General features: G+C 51.1%; 1 protein-coding gene across 3 annotated transcripts in view; it reads right to left on the reverse strand.

Annotated features, from left to right (window-relative positions):
- Nucleotides 1-20,529, reverse strand: part of ABCC1 (ATP binding cassette subfamily C member 1 (ABCC1 blood group)) — a 318,947-nt gene that overhangs the window by 72,399 nt on the left and 226,019 nt on the right. For 2 of the 3 annotated variants that reach the window (XR_014306603.1, XM_082714999.1), the window contains exons 2-5: nt 16,057-16,233; nt 13,311-13,436; nt 8,784-8,921; nt 7,204-7,329 (exon numbers count right to left, since the gene is read on the reverse strand). The exons of the other annotated variant lie outside the window; for it this stretch is intronic. Coding sequence is in view for 1 of the 2 variants with exons in the window: in XM_082714999.1 (XP_082571125.1) it covers nt 7,204-7,329; nt 8,784-8,921; nt 13,311-13,436; nt 16,057-16,233 (567 nt within the window). In the remaining variant the exon portion in view is untranslated. The remainder of the gene's footprint in view (nt 1-7,203; nt 7,330-8,783; nt 8,922-13,310; nt 13,437-16,056; nt 16,234-20,529) is intronic. 3 annotated transcript variants of the gene reach the window in all.

Here is a 20,529-nt window from a genome sequence, read left to right on the forward strand (position 1 = left end):
CCACAGCATGAGCTATGTGGTTAAGCTAAGTATTTCCTGTCTGGCTCGCTACAGAGGGAGCTGGTGAAGCTCTGCTTGCATCAGAGCACCCAACACCCTGAAACAGGGACTACCAAGGCATAAAACCAGGGCTCAAACGACGGCCGCTTGCCTCCAAATCCGGGCTTCTCTCACTCTCGGCTTTGACATGGAGAGTCGCTGTGTGAGTCACAGACCTTGCACAGAGATGCCTGGCAGTGGGGCAGGTCGGGGCTGAGAGGCAGCCCGTGCCCATCTCAAGACTTCCAAGTCCTGTGCCTGCGAGGGGCTGCATCAGCCCAAAGGACGCAAGGGCGGGCCCAAAGTCAACCACCCACACAGGCGGGCTGCAATGTCTTTTTCTCATTCTCAAGGGTACGATGTTTTTTTCTTATTCAGCACGAGCCCCACTGCAAACAGCCCGGTGTTAGGCATATGCACACAGGAGAGGTCCCCAAATCCTGGCATTCTCTCAACATCAGGCTACTCTAGCTGTGGGGCAGGACCAAAACAACCTTCCGATTGCGGAATTGAAGGCAAGTTCATTGCCTTTCCACCCTCCTGGATACAAATGGAGTCCGTACCCATGAGACCGTAAGAAACAACCGCCCAGAGGGAAAAGATTCATCCTCACCCTGGCCAGGAAAAATCCCAGCTGCTGCAAGAAAATTCCCCCGGCAAATGCAATGAGATCGCATTATTTATAAGAACATTTCACAGTTTCTAATTTGCATGCTCTAAGAGCTTTGTCCAATTCGCCTCCTCCCTCCTTTGCTTCCAAATGGGGATTTTCAGATTACAAGAAGCCGTCCTGTCATGCCGACAGAAGGCCCGCATTGCCAGGGCCAGAGAAGGAACTCTCTTAAGTTTGGGAGCTGGTTTCTGGAAGTCCCTACCTGATATTGAAGGCCTTATATGATCACAGACAACTTGAAGTCTGGAGGAGTCAAGAACTGAAAACTAAAGAAGAAAAACAAAGGGCACGGGTGCTGGATGAGAACCCAGAGGGCATCCCGTTCAACCGAAACCAAGCAGAACATTCTCAAAGCTACCACCTCGGGGCTTCCCAGCCACTGAGGCTGGGGCGGAGCAGCTCGCGTTCCAGCAAGGAGCCCGGAGTCTTATTACCAGGCGCCCCATTCACTCGGAAAGGAGAAAGACTCAGACAAGCCTTGGATGAAGGGAAGGGCGGGAAGAAAGTCTGATGTGTGCACCATGGATGGAAAGCCACATTCTTTGGCACCTGTATCTGGCACTCGCCGATCTGGCCAGAAACCACGCGGCTTAAACCCATTTGGTACAACAGTCCTAGGCACTGGTTCTTTGATCATTCTTTGGTCATTCATTAGCTCAGCCCGGGCAGTCTGGGGACCCTGGCTGGTTCCTTCAGCACCGTGGCCTTTATGTCACATGGTCTCTGGAGCCCCGCACCGCTTTTCTGGCGCTGATTCTGCCGGTTAACTCGCACTCTGCACTGCCTTCACACCCAGCAGTAAGGGGTGTGAGATACAGCAGCATGGCTGAGGGCACGGGGGCTCCAATGTGCCCCTCCATCACCAGCAGCCATGGTGCCTGAGGAGTTCTTAGAAAAGCAAAACCTGGGTCCCACCCAAATCCACTGGCGCAGACTCTGGGGGTGGGCATCAGTTGTCCACGGTTTATCAGGCCTCCCATGTGATGCACACCCAAGTGCACTAACCCAGGAGAAAGGCTTTTCATCTTAGGCAAGACCCTCCAGCACTCTGGCACTCCATGTTCTCTTACAATGAGGGGAGGCTCACCATCCTGCCTCACAGAGCTGCTTCGAATGGACTATGTTAAAACAACAGAAACTGGGGCGCCTGGGTGGCTCGGTGGGTTATTCCTCTGTCTTCAGCTCAGGTCATGATCCCAGGGTCCTGAGATTGAGCCCCGCATCAGGCTCTCTGCTCAGCAGGGAGCCTGCTTCCCCCTCTCTCTCTCTGCTTGCCTGTCTGCCTACTTGTGATCTCTATCAAATAAATAAACAAAATCTTAAAAAAAAAAAAAATAGTAACAACACAGACGGTCACCGTCCAGCTCAGCCTCCCTCCTGACCTGCCTGCACAGCTGGAACGGCTGTAAGTGCCACCAGCCTCTTCGTGTTCCACACACCCTCCTCCTCTCAGCCGGGGGAGGGGGTGGGGGGGTGGGGAGGGGTCCTCCAACCTGAGAGTGTCACTCCCCATGCTGAGAATCCTCCACTGGGTCAAGATCACAAGTTCTCAGGGTGACACTCGCGTCTACCCTTGATTTTGCACACTCGGCTCCCCGGCCCCTCCAGCCCAGTCAAGCACACCATGCAGCTCCCCAACACCCACGGTTTCCTGCATACAGCCGGGTCTCTGCACACACTCGGTCCTCTGCCAGGAGGACCTTCCTGTGCAGCCTTGCTGGCCTGACCAATGTCTCTTACTCCCTGGATGCAGGCCTCTCCTTCCCTGGGTACTGGCCTTGGAGCCCCAGGCTGAGCTAGGAATCTCTCCATGGGCCCCTGCGCCCCTAGCACGTGCCTAGCCTCAGAGCCCACTGGCCAGCCCAGAGCTCTTGGTTTATCTGTCCACTGCCCTCTCCTCGATGGTCAAGTTTGTTCATTTCCATTCTCAGAGTCTGGCTGAGCACCGAGCACCACCTCCACCCCCACCCCTGGGTCCCACACCACACTGAACTACTAACGACCAATAGCAGAAGGGGGAAAAGCCTTTAACACTGGGTTTACGATGCTTTCATAACAGTCCAAGCTCCATGGCTGCTTCTGGGGTGTGCAGGGCAGAGACAAACCAGGAGGGGCAGCAGGGAACTTTCTGGGGTCCTGGTAATGTTCTAGATCTTGACAGGGCAAGCTTGGGATACCCTTTTGTCAGCAGACATCAAACAGTCACGTCAGATTCAGCAATATCACTATGTAAATTCTGCTTTAAGAAAATAAAACAGAAATGTTAAACAGATACGGAACTCTTGGCACGGCCCAGCGTCTAGGGGAAGGATACCAAGAATTTCCAAGTTAAGTTTCAGCTACAAAAAAAATCAAGGAGTTGGCTGGCTGGTCGGCTGGCCGGCCGGATACGTGATGAAGCAAGGTTCACAAAATGTTAACTGTGAAATCAGGCTGGTGAGTAGATGGGAACTTGCTGTGTCATTCTTTCAACTTTTCTGCAAGTTTGACGTATTCACAGCAAAATACTGGTTGGGGGGTGGGGGGTTATATTCCTTATTTACGGACCGGGCTAAAAATACCTCTTAAACCGCGCGAGCTGAGTGATTTTCCTAAATGTGCTAAACCAATGCTTTTCAACCCGTGGATCTCGTTAAAGTGAGACTCTCACGCAGCAGGGCTCAGTTGGCCAAAATGCTGCGTTTCTAACAGCACCTGGGGGTGCTGATGTAGCTGGTCCGATGACCCCACTCTGAGAAGTGGGGGTTTATGCTACCGACCACGTTTGCCCTTGACGCCTCCAAGCACAAATGGAAACCCCTCCTCCCTCCCTCCCACCCCACCCTAAGCAGGAGCCTCCAGGCCTCCAAGCTGAAGGATCATAGGCTGGAGCCGGACAGGAACCCCGGGAGAGCCCTGTGAGGCTTGGTCAGCCACTCTGAGAGTCTAGGCAGCCGCAGGCCCGGAGGAGAGAGCGGAGCAGCCCCACCAAAAAACCAAGACCAGAACAGATGTCTGAGTCATGCAAATGGCAGAGGGCCAGCTGGGGCGGACCCTGGCTTCCTGACTCAGCTGAAGAGAGCCCAGAGCAGCCCAGTGCTGCCAGCTCCCCCCACCATAGACCCCGCCTGACCCAGGCCACTCCAGGAGCACAGCTGACCGCCACCTCCAAGAATAAGCAACCTATGACCGAGGCTCTGACCTCAGGAGGGCAGCTGGGGCCAGATTCTCTGCATCTCTGATGCAAGCCCTGATGATGAAGGGGGAGACAGGCAGAGAAAGCACCTATCTGTGTGCTCCTCTCCTCATCACAGGCCTCAGGTCCCGGGGGGAAGCGGCTGCCGCAAGCACCACATGGAGCCTTGAACCATTTTCAAGAAGGCAGCACTGAGGTTCTGGAAGGAGGAGGGACTTGCCTGAGGTCACAAATCTTAAGTCCTACACCCTGATTCTCAGGCTTCCCAGGCTTCTTCACGCCTGGAGTTGCACAGCTGTTTGCTCACCCCATCGATGACTGTCCCTTGTGAGGCCACAAGCTTCCTGAACTTACCCCGTAAACTGCACTCTCCAAATTACGGCCAGACGTCATCAGCCATCCCACAAGCTCTTCTTAGGACCTTGCCCCCACCTAGAGGGGCGGGTTATGTCCCCACTCCTCGAACTCAAGCCGACTTTCGGGATGGCCTCCATCGAGAGAGTGTGGCAGGAGTGACACCACGGGGTGCTGGGACTGGGTCGTAAGTGGTGACACAGCTTCCACCTAGCTCTCTGTCTAGGAACACTTGTTCTTAGACGCGCACCGCCGCACTGTGATGTCACCCAGGCCACGAAGACGTGGACTGTCAGACTCCACTGGAGGCTCGGGCTGGGGGCCAGTGCTAACCACCGGACACGTGAGCGAGGCTGCGGGAGACCCCGCAGGGGAGCCGCCCAGTTGAGCCCAGGAAATTCCCAGGAGGAGGAAACCTAAGGATAAACTACTATTGTTTTATGGAACCAAATTCAAGGTGCTTTGTTACGGGGTAGCGGATAGCCGTAGTGATGCACGAACCACGTCAACTGCACACCTTGCTGTGTCCCCAGAACCATGCAGAGGGTAAGACAGATGCTTAATGAATGCTGAAGGGCTAGGGGAACCCCCGATCTACCCAACTCCAACCAGAGGCTCCTCTTCCGTGACACCTGTCGCTTCCCCCATCAGACTCAGGGTGTAAGGTAGGGCCTAACAGTCCCAATCATCTTCTCTAAGCTTCCATTCCTAATAATAAAAAAAAAAGAATGGCAGGGGACAAGAGTCGGGGTGTCCCAGCCCCCCTGCAGCCCAGCCTCCAGCTGCCCGGGTGTGGCAGAGTGACCCTGGCTGCCGGGAACGCAGACAGTACAACAGGAGGAGGAAGCCAGCTCTGCGAGCACCCAGGAAAAGAAGCGAAAGGAGCTTTATCCAAATCCCCAGGGGGAACCGGAAATCAGAAACTCCGGCCCAGAGCATGTGAGACAGTCCCTTCCGGAAGGCAGAATCTCAGGTGTTACAGGGAGTCTGGGAGCCCAGGTGGGGTTCGGGTCGCCCTGCCAGCGTCTCCCGGGCTCAGTGTGCCCTGCGAGCAGAGCGGGGTCTGTGGCCACTCAGGCGGGTATGACTTGGTCTCTGCACTCGCCAGCTCCACAGCACGGCCTGACATTTAATCAAAGTTTCCTGATAGGGACACGCCATGGCCAAACATCCACACCCACACACACGAACACTTGGCCCAGGAGACCTGACAGCTGCAGCCCTCTGAGCCCCTCCTTTGTGCCAGGCGTGAGCTGGGATCCAGTGGGTGTCCCGGCCACGGGTGCTGCCCTCAATAACTTTATACACACGCACAAGAACACATGAACACACACATGCACCCACATATTTTCATGCAGACGAACACACGTGTCGCACACACACACACACACACACACACACTCTCTGCACATTTCTCCAGCACCGTTCCTCCTCGATCAGGGAAGTCCAAGAATGGGGCCTCTCGGAACACACACCGGGACATGGGTTTCTAACAAACACGGTGGCAAGGGTCAACCTCCTCCGAGCAGACTCCCCACAGGGGCCTCCATCACCCACGAAGGCATCCTCAGCCCCTTGCTGAGATGCAGGCCAAGCCCAGCCGAGCCACAGCAGCTGAAAACTGCTCTGGCTGCAATTTGCCCAGTTAACAGTTGACTAACCATGAACAAAGCATCAAATAAATGCTCCAAAGTCTCCCCTCCCACTCAGAACAAAATCCAATGGCTCATGTGACTACAGGCCACTGTCCCCACCTGTGGGATGCCTTGTCTTAGCCGTGTCTGGCCTCTCGCTGCTCCAGCCACACTGGTCTTTCCTGCTGCTCCCTTGACATTTCACAGCAGCTCCTGCCCCAGGGCCTGTGCACCTGCCACCCCTCTGCCTGGACCACTCCTCCTCTGGGTATGTGCTCAGCTCGCGCGAGGCCTCGCTCCAGAGAGGTTTCATGAGGGAGGCCTCCCTTGATGGCTCCTATCACATCAAAACTGCCCGTGACCTTCAAACAACATATCCATTTCCTTTCCATGCTTTCTTCTCCTTCTTAGGATTTACTGCCACCTGACCGACAATACTTGGCTCCTGGGTTACTCCTTGTCCACCATCCCCTAACTCACCCCCATAACAACACAGGCCTCAGGTGTGCAAGAACTGCTTTACTCACTGCCACAGCCCTGCGCCCAGCCTGGCACGGGGCACTGGATGGAGAGGAAAGAAAAGAGGGAAACAGAGAGCAAGAACAGAGGTAGGAGCAGTCAAGGACTACGTTCCCTTTTATTCTACCAGCAGGAAGACTGGCCCTACCGCCATTATCCCGCTCGTATCCGCAGGTACATAACGGATTTCCCTGTGCCTCAAACAGACAGGACAGACCAATTCAAATCCCCAAGGGCCAGGCACAGACCATAAAAGGAAGCAAGACTACATAAGGCAAAAGGGAGTGGTGGGGACTGCGGTAAGGTAGGGCTACACGTCTCCCAGCTGAGGTCAACTGCTGCTGTGGGGGATAGTGGTCCTAATACTGCCAGAACTCCTCATTTTTCTAGAAAAACTGCACAGTTAGAATTTCTGGGAAATTTTCCAGCTTTTAAATGTTTGCTCACATGTTCTAAAGTCACTATGGAAATCAAATGAGAAAACCTACCAGCCTGCAAGACACAGCTGTTTACAATTATGAATCAGATAACTGATCAGGAATTATTATGAATTGTTATTATGAATAGACAATTATGAATTATTTAATTATGAATCATTAAGTGCCCCTAGCCACAGCCAGGCCTCTGTTTTTCCATCTGTAGAGTGGGACGATGATACACCCTCTCTCTGGGCCTTTGGGGAAGATGAAATGAGATCCCAGACAGACAACACTGGCACGGAACAGAGAGCTAATCCACATGAGCTGGCGCAGGGCAGTATTTTTCTCACACGCACACACACATACACACACGTCTCTCACCACACTTACGGGGTCGTGGATGGTTTCCGAGAACAGCGGTGGTCGGTCCGAGAAGCAGGACAGCACGAGCTGCATCAGCACGAGCGAAAAGTAAATGTAGAAAGTGACATCGCGAAACACGTCGATTTCAGCATCCTAAACGTGAGCCGAGGGAGGGGGAAGAGAAGATCACTTTCTGGAAGCAGCCTGCAGAGCCCGGGGCAGCGGGCTGCAGACCCAGGAACAAGGTTGCCTGCCCTGAGCCACATCCCCCAGCAGGAGCAAAGCGGTTACACCACGGTACGGTCCCCGATGCCCAGTGAGGGCAGCCAACGTGCTGAAGGGAGGCTCCAGAGTGGGAGTGAAGCATGCCCATAGTCAGGGCCTGGGTCTCCTTGTACTGGCCCTCAGATGCTACCAACTCTCTCAAATTTTCTGCACTTTGATTTCTAAAAATGGATGGGCGGTTCTCAATTGGGGTGGGGAGGAGGGGGGAGTCACCTCCCAGGGAACACCTGGGAGTTGCCGGGGATGCTCTTGCTCACCGTTGATTTGGGGGCTGCTCCTGGCACCCACTGGGTGGAGGCCAGGGATGCCACCCCACCCCACCGCAAACAACCTACAAAGGTCAGGAGAGCCCCTCACAACAAAGACATCTCCAGCCCAAAATATCAGTTAGCGCCGAGGCTCAGAAACCCCGTAGGAGTAATTCTGAGCAGTTAATAGGATTATTCATGAAAAAGAAATTAAAAAAAAAAAACTTTGTCCCTGCCTGGCACCTTGGAAACATGACCTCAAGAAATGTCAGCTGCCCTGCAGGTGCTTAATCAACGATCAGTGACCGAGGATCAGTGACCGAGGAGCTCGAAGGTGGCGGAGGACAGCAGGGTAGCGGCTGATAAAGCATGCCCTTCTGGCTTCCCAGGAGTGGCGTACGACAGCCAACTAGAACCACTTCTTAGCCAGAGTGTTAGCTGATGGCACCGAGGTAACACGGGGACAGGTATTGGGCCCCATGGGGGGGCAGGGGGACAGACGCTCTGCAAATACCACTCCGCACTGAGCTCCGTTCCAGACTGACGGCATCGAGAGGCAACCTGCCTTGCGGTTTACTGAGGACAGAGGCTCAGAGGGTGGTGAGCATTTGTCTGTGGCTCCCAACCCCTGGAGAACCCACACGGGCCCCTGAAGCTACACAGATTAAGTAGGGCCCTAAGGAAAGAAAGTTTTAGAACAAAGGCAGGATGAGCTGGGGAAATCCCTGGTAAAGAAGCTGGGCCCAGGTAGCACCCATCCTCTGGTTCCCATGACAACATGTGATTTCCACCTAAGCTGGAAGGAGCAAACATCTCTTCCAAGGGGCCTGCTGTGGGAAGATGTGGAATAAGGCCACCACTTACCTCTTTTTTTTTTTTTTTAAGATTTTATTTATTTGACAGAGAGAGATCACAAGTAGGCAGAGAGGCAGGCAGAGAGAGAGAGAGGGAAGCAGGCTCCCCGCTGAGCAGAGAGCCTGAAGTGGGGCTCGATCCCAGGACCCTGGGATCATGACCTGAGCCGAAGGCAGAGGCTTTAACCCACTGAGCCACCCAGGCGCCCCAACCACTTACCTCTTTTAAGGCAGCCATGATTTTGGATCTGAAGATGGCAAGGGCACACAGTAGGGCTACAGCCCAGAAAGTGAGCATGATCCCTGAGGACTGGACTCCTTTCCTTCTCTCGAGTTGAATTAAAAAGGTAGCAAGCAGCTGCAGGAGAGAAGCATACAAGGGAGTTGTCAGAAGACCAGGGCTCAGGACCCCACCGTCCCAGCAGACGGCAGTCCTGGAGTACGGCTGCCCTCAGCTCAGTGGTGCCCAAAAGCAGCCCGGCGAGGACCCGGCTCCGGTACCAGCCGTGCTCTCGCCTTGCTGGGGACCCTGGAAATGCCATTGATGTCCTCGGAGCCTCTGCTGCCTCACCTACAAGAGAGAAAGGACCACAGCCCCTCATGTGACAGCGGCGGGAATCTCGGGACACCGTGTGTAGATCCGGGATAGGACGGCGAAGGCGGGGAGCAGCTCAGTTTACAAGAGAGAGGTACACTTTTTCCGGAATGAATGGGCACTGCTGAGTGCCCATAAAACTTTATTTAAAAAACAGGCAGTGGGCCGACCCTTGCTTTACAGGTGGACAGACCTATGCTGAAGTCCCAGTCCTGACAGACTAATTCTCCTCCCTTGGGGAACAGTGAGGACTGCGCTCCTTCCTAAGGGGATGAAGGTTTCATCATCTGCCTCCACCTATACACCTCATCTGCAGGGGACTTGGTTAGAATGACAGCGGGCAGGGGAGGCTGGGGTTTTATTTCATTCCTGATACCTGAGGCTATTACTCCATGTCTTAGATGACTTAACGATCAGGGAGAGAACATAAGCAGTAAGACCGCTTTTTCTCAAAATTAGGAGAAAGGCCACAGTCATTCCCTCGAGAAGCAGAACTGGCCTCCCGAGGCCCATCCCCCAAGCCGGTCATGAGCCAGGCTTCTGAGGAGCTAGAGGTCACCCATGACACCTGCCTTTACTCCCCAGAAGCATATCCGTCTGTCTGTCCTCATTCATCCTCCCTGGGGGGCCCCCATCTCCCTCCCTCGCCACATTTAATGCATCAGCAACTCATACTGGCTCTGCCACCAGGGCTGGTCCTCAGTTCACCCACTGCTCCCCTGGCCCCAGCCCCCTCCCCTCGTGCTGGGTGACCCTATGGGCACCCCCCCACCCCGCAGCCCCAACAATCCAATCCACTCTCCACTCAGAGGCCACACTCAGCTTTTCAAAGCACAGAACCAGGCATGCCACACCCTTGCTCCAAACATCTCCCTTTAGGACGGGGGGGGGGTTTAACGTGGGGTCCAAGGACAGGCTACAGCTGGAACCCAGAGGTCCATGAACTTGGATGGAAAAACAATCACATCACATTCCCGCAAATCAGCAAGGCCGGTCACTGAGTGGAGGCAACACGCCACAAGGCATGAGCAGGACCTGGGGCTCTGTCACTAGAAATCGTGCCTGCAAACACATAGCTGAAGCTCTCTCCCACGATCGTATGCGATCATCACGACTTGAAAATTACAGGGGCAGCCTACCCCCTCATAGGCCTTCATACGAAACGTACGTATATTTTTACTTTGTTTTTTAATCTTTTGCTAACTGTGTTTAAGTACAGTTCGTTTCCCAAACCCAGGGCCCCGCAACTGGACGATGGAAAAAAACGACGTGGGGCAAAACCACACCATCAAACACACGGAGCAACTTAAAACTTGGACACTCGCAAGGCGGCTGAACTGCCGGTCTGAGAAGTCAGCCGCACACAGCCCCCAGTCAGCATGGTGCGTTCACGTGACATTCTGGAGAAGGCAAAGTGATGGGGCAGAAAACACACCCGTGGTTGCCAGGGGACGGGGGTGTGGAGGGAGGGGCTGACCACAAAGCAGGGGCAAGCCCGAGGGAACTTTTTTAGGGCGATGGGGCTGTCCTAGATCTCAACCAACCGAGGAGCTGGTAGTTACATGATAATGTGGGTTTATCACAACTCATGAACTTTCATTTTGTTAAAAAAGTGAATTTTACTATATTTAAATTATGCCTCAAGTAAAAACACAGACGTAATCACAAAATCTTCACATATGATGTGTGTGTGTGATTCGTCTCCTTGTGAGCCTTTGTATTTATGTGAGGAACATAATCCTCAGACCTGACTGGCAAAGGAGAAAAGGGCCCATGGCACAAAAAAAGCTTTAGAACCCAAGTTTGGGAATGCAGAACAAAACCAAACCCACTCACCCTGAAGCTCCAGGTCCTGCGGGGTCAGCCCTCTGCCCTCTTGCCATCCCCACTCCCCGCTTCTCCTTAATCCCTCTCCCGGCCAACCCCTTCAATTTCTCTGACCCCAGGACTTTTGCACATGCTTTTCTCACCAACTGGACAGTCCTCTGCCCCCGGCCTCTTCAACTTTTTAACATCTTGCTCACCGCTCAGCCTCAGCTCTATCACCCCTTCTTCACTAGCCCCCAGACCAAACACATTCGCCAAACTTCACCCCTATGACACTTTGCACAAGAGCAAACACTTTGTGCCTTTGGGGGGAATCATTCGTTGAGTATCTGTTTGCACAATCGGGCATAGGCTCCACGAGGACAGGGACTGTGTCTGTCATAACTCCAATTCCTGGCATACAGTAAAAGTATGTATATTTGTAAAAATACAATATATTTGTAAAAATACAAATATATCTGTGGACTGCTCTCATCCCATACTCCTGCCCCCAGGGATGCAGACAGACTCTCACTGTAGCATGAACAGCAGGGCTGTTCCTTTACCCTGTCATGGAGCCCACAGGGGAAGAGAGACTCTGAGGATCTCACAGACCAGGTCACCTCTTAGCCAGCTCAGAGCCTCAAACAGCATAAAGGCCGGTGACCCTCAGCCCATCCACACCTGTGAACCCAGCATCACAGACATACTTGTCAACAAAGAATCAGAAGACCAGGAACAGGAAAAATTGGGGAGTATGAGCCACTCCAGCTAAAACTAGTTTACCTTTACACCTTCTTGCCCAAACGTTCAGGCCAGGAAAGTCAAGCTCTCCGTTTCCTAACACCCTTGACATATTTATGAAGTGCTTATGGCACGCTAGGCATGGTGCCCGGCTATGGGGACACAGAGGTGAACAAAGCCCACGGGGAGTGCCAGGTATTGGCAAAGAACCCCACCAACAGTGGAGTAGGCACTGGGGTGTGAACCCGGTTCTACCACAAACTGGTTGTGTGACCTTGGGTCAGTTCCTTCACTTCTCTGTGCCTCAACGTGCTTATCTATGAACGCAGGAATAATGAGCAAAAATCCCTACGTGAGTTAATATGTAAAGGGATCAGGACTGTTAATGAGTGCAAGAAAGATGCACCATCCACAGGGTGCCTGGAGATGGCTCAGTCGGTTAAGCATCTGCCTTCAGCTCAGGTCTTGATCCCAGGGTCCTAGGATCGAGTCCCCCATATTGGGCTCCCTGCTCAGCGGAGAGCCTGCTTCTCCCCCTGCCTGCCGCTCCCCTTACTTGTGTTCTCCTCTCTCCCAAATAAAACCTTCAAAATAAATAAAAATGAAAAGATGCACAGCTCTCCACAATCTGGCTCCAGCGCGCCTCTCCCTTCCCATCTCCGTCAGCTCTGCTGTCTACACCCTGAAGTCCGAGTCCACATTCCTGCTTCACAGGTGGCCACTCCTTCAACCCCAGCCTCTAGCCCTTCCTTGGACGCACTACTCTCCCAGCTCAAAACATCCTGCCCCGAAGTCGCTTCCCTCCTCATTCTCAAACTCACAAGGCCTGGGCTCGCCAAGAACCTTCCAGGCGCCTCCGAGGACCCAGGTATGGGGTCCATAAGCAGGAAGGGCCGTGAATTCAGAGCCCATCACTGTAGCACGAGGGCCTCTACAGGGACTGCCCCCTGCTCAGCTGTGTGACCCTGAGGACATTTAATGTCTCTGTAGAAGCCTTCGTCTCCTCCCCTGCCAAAGGGGGACAAGACTGTTCTAAGAACAGATGAATTCTGATTTCTAATTTCAGGAAGTGTAAACCACCAAAAATGGTGCCAGGCCCATATTAAGGACTTAAAATGTGGCAGCTTATAAGAAAGCAGTTACTCTGGCTGTGTTTCCCATGAAATAATGGACCCCCGTGGGGCAGGGTAGTTTCTTATTTGGCTTGGCATCCCACCCCATAAGCCAGAAGCTGAAAATTCAAGGGGCCATTAGGTCCCACACAATTAACATAAACAGCCAACCGAGGCAGTATGAGAATAGGACACAGCAGGCACAACCAAAGATGGCAGCCACCTTTCAGCCCCAGGGGCAAGGAAGGCAACAGGGCACGGTGAGGATTGCAACCAAGTGCACAGCACATAGCCCCCTTCAAGGTTACACTTCGTCTCTCAGCTCCGGCTGACTGTTGCCCCAGAAAACTATGAAGCTGGTGTTGCCACCTTTGGCTTTTTCAAGAGAAATCAGATTTTTGGATTTTTATTGTGAGATCTTCTAATTTCTACACTTTGGCTGCTAGTTTTGGCCTCCACAGTGCCTGGCAGATAGCTAGCTCTGACTTACCATAGTGATGCCCAAGAGGGTTGGGCTGACCAGAAACACTGGGGCCAGGAATTTGCCCCAACTTCTTTCCCAGAAAGAGTAGAAGAGGTCTGCCCAGCAGACGATCCACAGCAAAAATCCCAAGGCCTGGAAGAGAAGGATACATATGTCTTACAACAGAAGACACTGGAACTTTCCCCCAGCCCCCCTGCAAAAAGCTCAGCCTTGAGCCAACCTCTAAACTATCAGCTGCGGTCCTTAGATACAGCACATGGCCTCTGGAGCATGGACAAGTCCTAGGCAGGGGGAGCCACCCTCTGGGTCATCACATGCAAGTCTATAACCAGTGTTATGATGCCCTCTCGCACCTAGGGTGTGACTATTTGGTCACTGTTCTTCCCATCCCCGGAAAATTCAAGAGCCCAGTCTACAGCTTAACTCCATCTGCCACCCCGCACACCTGCCTAAGGCACCTCACACTACAAGCACTCATTCCACAACAGTCACTGAGGACCCACTGTGGGCCACCTTATTTCCAAAGTGGGAAGGATACAACAATGAACAAGACTGACAAAGGTCCCTGCCTTCATGGAGCGGAAATTCTAATGGGGAAATAATGGGCAAGAAGCAAACTGAAAAATATATAATATGATACCAGAGGGTGATAAGTAACAGGAGAAGAAAAACAACAGGTAACACGGGGTGGTCAGGGAGGGCCCTATGCCGTCGGGTGACATACAGCTAAGGAGCCAAATGTGGATATTTGAGGGCAAGAACAAATCAGTTCTGAGGATCAACAAGTGCAAAGGCCCTGAGGTAGAGAACATGTGTGACAGATTTATGGCTGCTGTGGAATGAGCGCTGAGTGTGGGAGATGGCTGGGGAGGACCTGGGGCCCGATCAGCCTGGGCCATGGTAAGGATTTTATTCCCCATGGTGAGAAGCTACTGGAGGCTTTCTGAGCAAAGCTTTTCGTTGGTTTCTTTGTAAAATCTGTTCTACATTTTAAAGGGAGATGTTGCTCTGCCAAAAAAGTACAAAGTGCTCCCAAAGGTCTGAGAGGAAGACATTAGATCTAGACACCATAGAGAAATCATTAGCATTTTGTGTGGTATGAATGAGACACGTTTGGATGGGGGTACTGTAGGCAAAGGGGTGGCTTCAGTAAAAACACATTCAAGTTTTCCTGTCTTGGGAAACGTGGCTGTACAAATGAAGTGAGATACATGCTAAGTGGAGGAGAAAAAGGGGAATGAGGAACATGACACGGGACTGCTCTCCACACGTCTTCCCGGAGAACGCTTATTCTCGAAGGGGAGACACAGCCCCTGTACAACTGGAGAAACCAGGCAACACTCTGACCAGCGATCAAAATGAACCCTCTCAATCTGGGGATGACCACCACAGCCCCCAGCTGTAACACCCCCGAGGGACACAACCCCGCTTCCGATGTTTTCCAGCGGGACATGGCGTGACCCACGTCCTGAGGACACATCACGCAGACTCGAGCTGAGGAACTCAGTCTAGAACCGGCCCCGGCTCTTTCAATAGGTCAGTGTCAAAGGAAGGTGAGGTGTTCTTCCAGATTAAAGAAAAACCCAAGAGACGCCATGACTAAAAGCGCCACATGAGGGGCGCCTGTGTGGCTCCATCTGTTAAGCATTCAACTCGTGGTTTTGGCTCAGGTCATGATCTCAGGGTGGAGAGACTGAGCCCCACGCTGGGCTCTGCACTCACCGTGAAGTCTCTCTAATAAATAAATAAAGTCTTTTTTTAAATAAATAAATAAATAAATACACTGCATGATTCTAGACTGGGTCTTCAATGGTCTTGGGGGAGCCGTACTAAGAAAGGACAGGAGTAGAACGAGGGACAAAATTGCAAAATACGGACAGATTTATTTTTTTTAAAGTATTGGGTCCATGTTAAATTGCCTGAATTTAGTAACTGTGCTGTCAGGATGTAAGAGAATGTCCCTGTTTTGAGAAAAGACATGCTGGAAAAACCGAGTAAAGATAGCACAGACGCTACCGGTTCTCAAATGATTCAGAAAAAATAAATCATACATGTGTACGGAGAGAAGAAGAGCCGATCGCAAAAAAAGTGTGGCAAAATGTTAGAATTTGGTGACTGTGAATAATGGGTATTCAGGGTTGGTGGGGGGAGTTCCTGGGATCTTCCCTGACACTCTTTCCAGAAGTTTGAAATCGTTTCAAGGTAAACCCTTTTGGTTTTGTTTTTGTTTTGGAAATAAAAAAGAAACACTCGGGCGCCTGCGTGGCTCAGTGGGTTAAAGCCTCTGCCTTCAGCCAGGTCGTGATCTCAGGGTCCTGAGATTGAGCCCCGCATTCGGGCTCTCTGCTCAGCAGGGAGCCTGCCTCCCTCTCTCTCTGTCTACTTGTGATGTCTGTCAAATAAATAAATAAAATCTTTAAAAAAAAAGAAAGAAAGAAAGAAAAGAAACCCTCAGCTCAGATAGGAAGAGCTTCCGATTCTTTCCTGGTAATCTCGAGGTCGAGCCTCTCAGGAAGGGCTCAGGGAAGTCAGAACACGTGCTCAAGGTCGTAGAGCTAGCAAGAGGCAGAGCCCGCGTCTGCACCCATGTCTGAACCCAGAGCCTCGGCCTTCACCCACCCCATCAAAAATCTGTCTTCTAGAAAAAGGAACATGGTTAAGTAGAAGAACTACGTCAGTCTTCACCAACCACCAGTCCCCAACTTAAGCACACCCCGCCTCCCCAACCACAATGAAACCCCAAGTGACTTACAGTTTTGGTTTTGTTGAGATAGGTCATCTGAATGTAGCCCCGGTCATGGCGTGAGAGATAGAGGAAGTAGAAGGGGAAGCAGAGCCAGAGGTAGGAGCAAGGCACCCACACGAGGAACGTGTTCTGAAAGCACTTGGTGAAGTCGGGGTTGCTGGTGTTCCACGTGACATCCCACGCCTGAGGACAGAAACAGGTTCAGGGTCAACAGGCGGCACCGAGGAGGGAGAGGCGTCCACGTGGACATCAAAACCACGATACGATGGTGTTTAAGAAAATAGACAAGACCCTACACCCGAGGGCCTCTTAGGAAGAACATGCAAACTGGAGAGATCAGCAATCAGAGAGACTGTGAAACAAAAATAAGGCATGAAGGCAGGTATTGTCTCAGAGAATACAAGGTCCAGGGAACTGGGGCAAGTTCCAGCATCATACAAAAGAGGGAGCCTGGGGGCCTGCATGGCTCAGTCAGTTATGCATCTACCTTTGGCTCAGGTCACGATCCCAGAATCCTGGTATCGAGACCCGCATGGGGATCCCTGCTCAGTGGAAAGCCTGTGTCTCCCTCTGCCTGCCCCTCCCCCTGATTGTGCTCTCTCTCTGACAAATAAGTAAATAAAATCTTTAAAAGAAAATCAGAAAAATCTGACAGCATCAGGCCCAAGTTCCCACCTCAAAACCATCGGCAGGAGCTGGGGAACAGCCCATCTCAGGACAGGCCCCGTGTGCTCCAGTTGGCCCCGGGCCCCCTACCTCCCTCCTAGCATTTTCTCCCCACCACGGGACAGTGTCCTGCAGAAAACTCCAGCTATGTCTGGTCCCTGCAGCCTCCGCATAATCAGTAAGTGAGACCACCAAGGAACTCCAAGGAACCCGGAACATTATGGTGTTGTATTAAGCGTTTAAGCCACATTCAAGACCGTTAAAGAAGAGGTAACGGAACAAAAAGATCATTTCACTTAAAAAACACATCTGATAATCTGATAAAGATACAAGCTCTGAGGGGTGCCTGGGTGGCTCAGTGGGTTAAAGCCTCTGCCTTCGGCTCGGGTCATGATCCCAGGGTCCTGGGATCGAGCCCCGCATTGGGCTCTCTGCTCAGCAGGGAGCCTGCTTCCTCCTCTCTCTGACTGCCTCTCTGCCTACTTGTAATCTCTGTCTGTCAAATAAATAAATAAAATTTAAAAAAAAAAAAGATACAAGCTCTGAGCTTCTCAGAACAGAGGCCTAGTTACGCACAACCATGTAAATATACTTAACACTCTTGGAGGGTACACTTCAAAACGGTTATTAAGATGGTTAGAAAAGAAAGGATCTGACTTTGGGCACCTGGGTGGCTCGGTGGGTTAAGCCTCTGCCTTCAGCTCAGGTCATGATCCCAGGGTCCTGGGATAGAACCCCAAGTTGGGCTCTCTGCTCAGCAGGGAGCCTGCTTCCTCCTCTCTCTCTGCCTGCCTCTCTGCCTAATTATGATCTGTCAAATAAATAAATAAAATCTTTAAAAACAAAAAACAAACAAACACAAAAGGAACTGACTTTAAAAAAGAGTGAGTGAGCGAGTGGGTCTTTACCGGGTACCCAAACTGGTTCTTCAGAGGTGTAATTATTCTGTGATATAAACAGTTATTTCTCCAGAACCAAGAACAAGAAATCATTGAAAAATAAACTTTAAAAGGTCAACACATACAGAGGGATTAGCTGGGAAACTTCTAGACACAAAGAAACCCTAAAAAAGGACAAAGGTCATGCCTCTGTGGATTTGGACATTTGGAAGACAGTCTTGTGAGTAAGAGTTTAAGTGTGATTTATATCAAAGAGTGATTATCTTAACTGATTCCGCATCATTTCTAATTCTTAAGGTGATGGTGGAAAAGGGGATTAAACCGTTGGTGGTTATTATATACAGAACCGTTTCTGAGCAGCTGCCAGAAAAATCTCATTCCAAAGGAATTTGCCCTTCTAGTAAAAACAATGCTGGGCCTTAATACATGCAGTTATGTACACCAGCAGCTTGCTTCGTGCGTGACACATTTCTATAACCTGATGCTTGCCCCAGTCATTCCTTGCCTGGACTATGACAATAATTTCCTAACCATTCCCTGTTTCCTGACCTCCTGGCCCCATTCAGTCCTCCCTGACGACAGCCAAAGTTATCTCACTTATCTGGACATCCATATGTGCATCCATAGACATGTATCTACCCGCTCACCCACCCATCAACCCACCTACACATCTATCTGCCACCCACTCTCTTCCCATGCATCTATGCATCTGTGTATCTATCCACCCACGCACCACTCATGTATCTACCCATCCATGCATCAACTCATCCACCCACCTACCCACCCACACACCAAACCATCCATCTACCAACCCACGCACCAACCCATCTATCTACTGACCCACACACATACCAACCCATCCATCTACCGACCCACACACCAATTCATCCATCCATCTACCCATCTATCTACCTACCCACCCAGTATCTACCCATCTATGAACCAACTCACCCATCCATCTACCTACCCACGCACCAACCCATCCATCTACCCACCCATCCACACACCAACCCATCTGTCTAACCACCCACGCACCAACCCATCCGTCTAACCACCCACACACCAACCCATTCATCTAACCACCCACACACCAACCCACGCACCAACCCATCTGTCTACCCACCCATGCACCAACCCATCCATCTACCCACCCATCCATGCACCAACCCATCCGTCTACCGACCCATGCACCAACCCATCCGTCTACCGATCCACGCGCCAACCCATCCCTCTACCGACCCACGCGCCAACCCATCCGTCTACCGACCCATGCACCAACTCATCCATCCATCTACCCATCTATCTATCCACCCACCTCTTCCCACACATGCATCTACCCACCCAAGATCTACCCATCTGTGAACCAACTCACCCATCCATCTACCCACCTATGGACAAAAGAATCCATCCATCTACCCACCCACGTACCCGACCCCCCAAGCACTCATACATCCATGTTTCTATTAATTTACTTTTAACAGGCCACACATTTTAGGTGTTAAAATTTTTTCAAACTACACAAAATGGCACACATACGGCAAAAAATAAGTCTCCCTCTGAATTTTCAGCCCCGCATCCCATCACATAGGCAAAACTACTGTTAACATCTTGTGCACTCTTCCAAATATCATCCAGATAAAGTGTATCAATTTTGTTTTCCCAAAAAGTATAATACATAGTCTGTGCTGTACCTTACTTTTTTTTTTTTTTTAAACACAGTATTAGAAACCGATTTTTTCAGTAACAGCTGTTTTATTCTTGAGACCTTAATGGTATTTTCTTTCCAACAAAGGTAAAAGGGACAAGGCACCTTCCCATCCCTGGCCCTAACCCCCCAGGGCCCGGCTCTAGCAGCACCCATTTACTGGTTTCTCATGTGTCCTTCTAGAAAATAATTTATGTGTATATATTTTAACAAAAATACCTATTTTCTGTTCTCAAATGGAAGGAAGCATACTCCTCACACTGTTCTACACCTTGCTTTTTCTTTTTTTTTTTTTTTCGTTTATTTATTTACATAATCTCTACACCAGATTGGGGGGGCCGAACTCACAGCCCTAAGATCAAGAGTCACTCGCTCTTTCAACTGAGCCAGCCAGGCGCTCAGCTTTTTTCTCTTTATAACAGGTCTTAAAGGTCACCCCACACCACAAAGGAAGGGTTTCCTCATTCTTTATTTCAGGTACTTGGTATTCACTTTTTGATGGACCTGACTTTATTTGACCAGCCTCCTGCTGACAAGGGCACTGGGTTGTTCTAACAGAGGAACCACGCAGCAATGAACTAATAACCGGGAAATGCCTCATTTCACACACAGGCAAACAGAGTTAAAAGATGACTTTCTAGAAGTGAACCGGCTGGTACAAAAGGTGCATACATCTAAAACTGAGACTAACACTGCCCTCCACGGGGGTTATCAGTTCATGCTCCACCAAACAAGGTACAAGGATGACTCCTTCCAGAACACCATGTTTTTTACAAGCTTTTTGATCTCTACAGACGTGGTAGTGGAAAACAGCTCCCTGTAGCTTAAATTCCTTTTCCCTTTATCATGAGGGAAATGGGAGAGCTTTCCATATGTTTAAAAGCAGTACGATTTTGTTCCTGCTCAGAGGAAAAAAGTCACAGATTTAAGTATTTGTGTTAAGAGATGGGACAGATCAGATTGTACCCTCTCCTTTGGGTAACACAACCTCGGATGGTTCCCTATCACCTTCAAAAGGTGATCCTTGCTGTGTCTCCTGAGGTCTTCCACATCTGAGCCCTGTCTGTTTCTCCTACAACTTCTCCCACCCTGTTCCCCAGTGGGCCAACTCAGGCATTCACTCAAAGGAACATTTACCACACATGGGTCAGGGATTGCTCAAGGCACTGGAGTTTGGGGAGGGCAGTGGTTCCTGCTTTCAAGGCACTC

This window comes from Mustela nivalis (assembly GCF_964662115.1).
Source record: "Mustela nivalis genome assembly, chromosome: 19".
Classification (NCBI taxonomy): Eukaryota; Metazoa; Chordata; class Mammalia; order Carnivora; family Mustelidae; genus Mustela; species Mustela nivalis.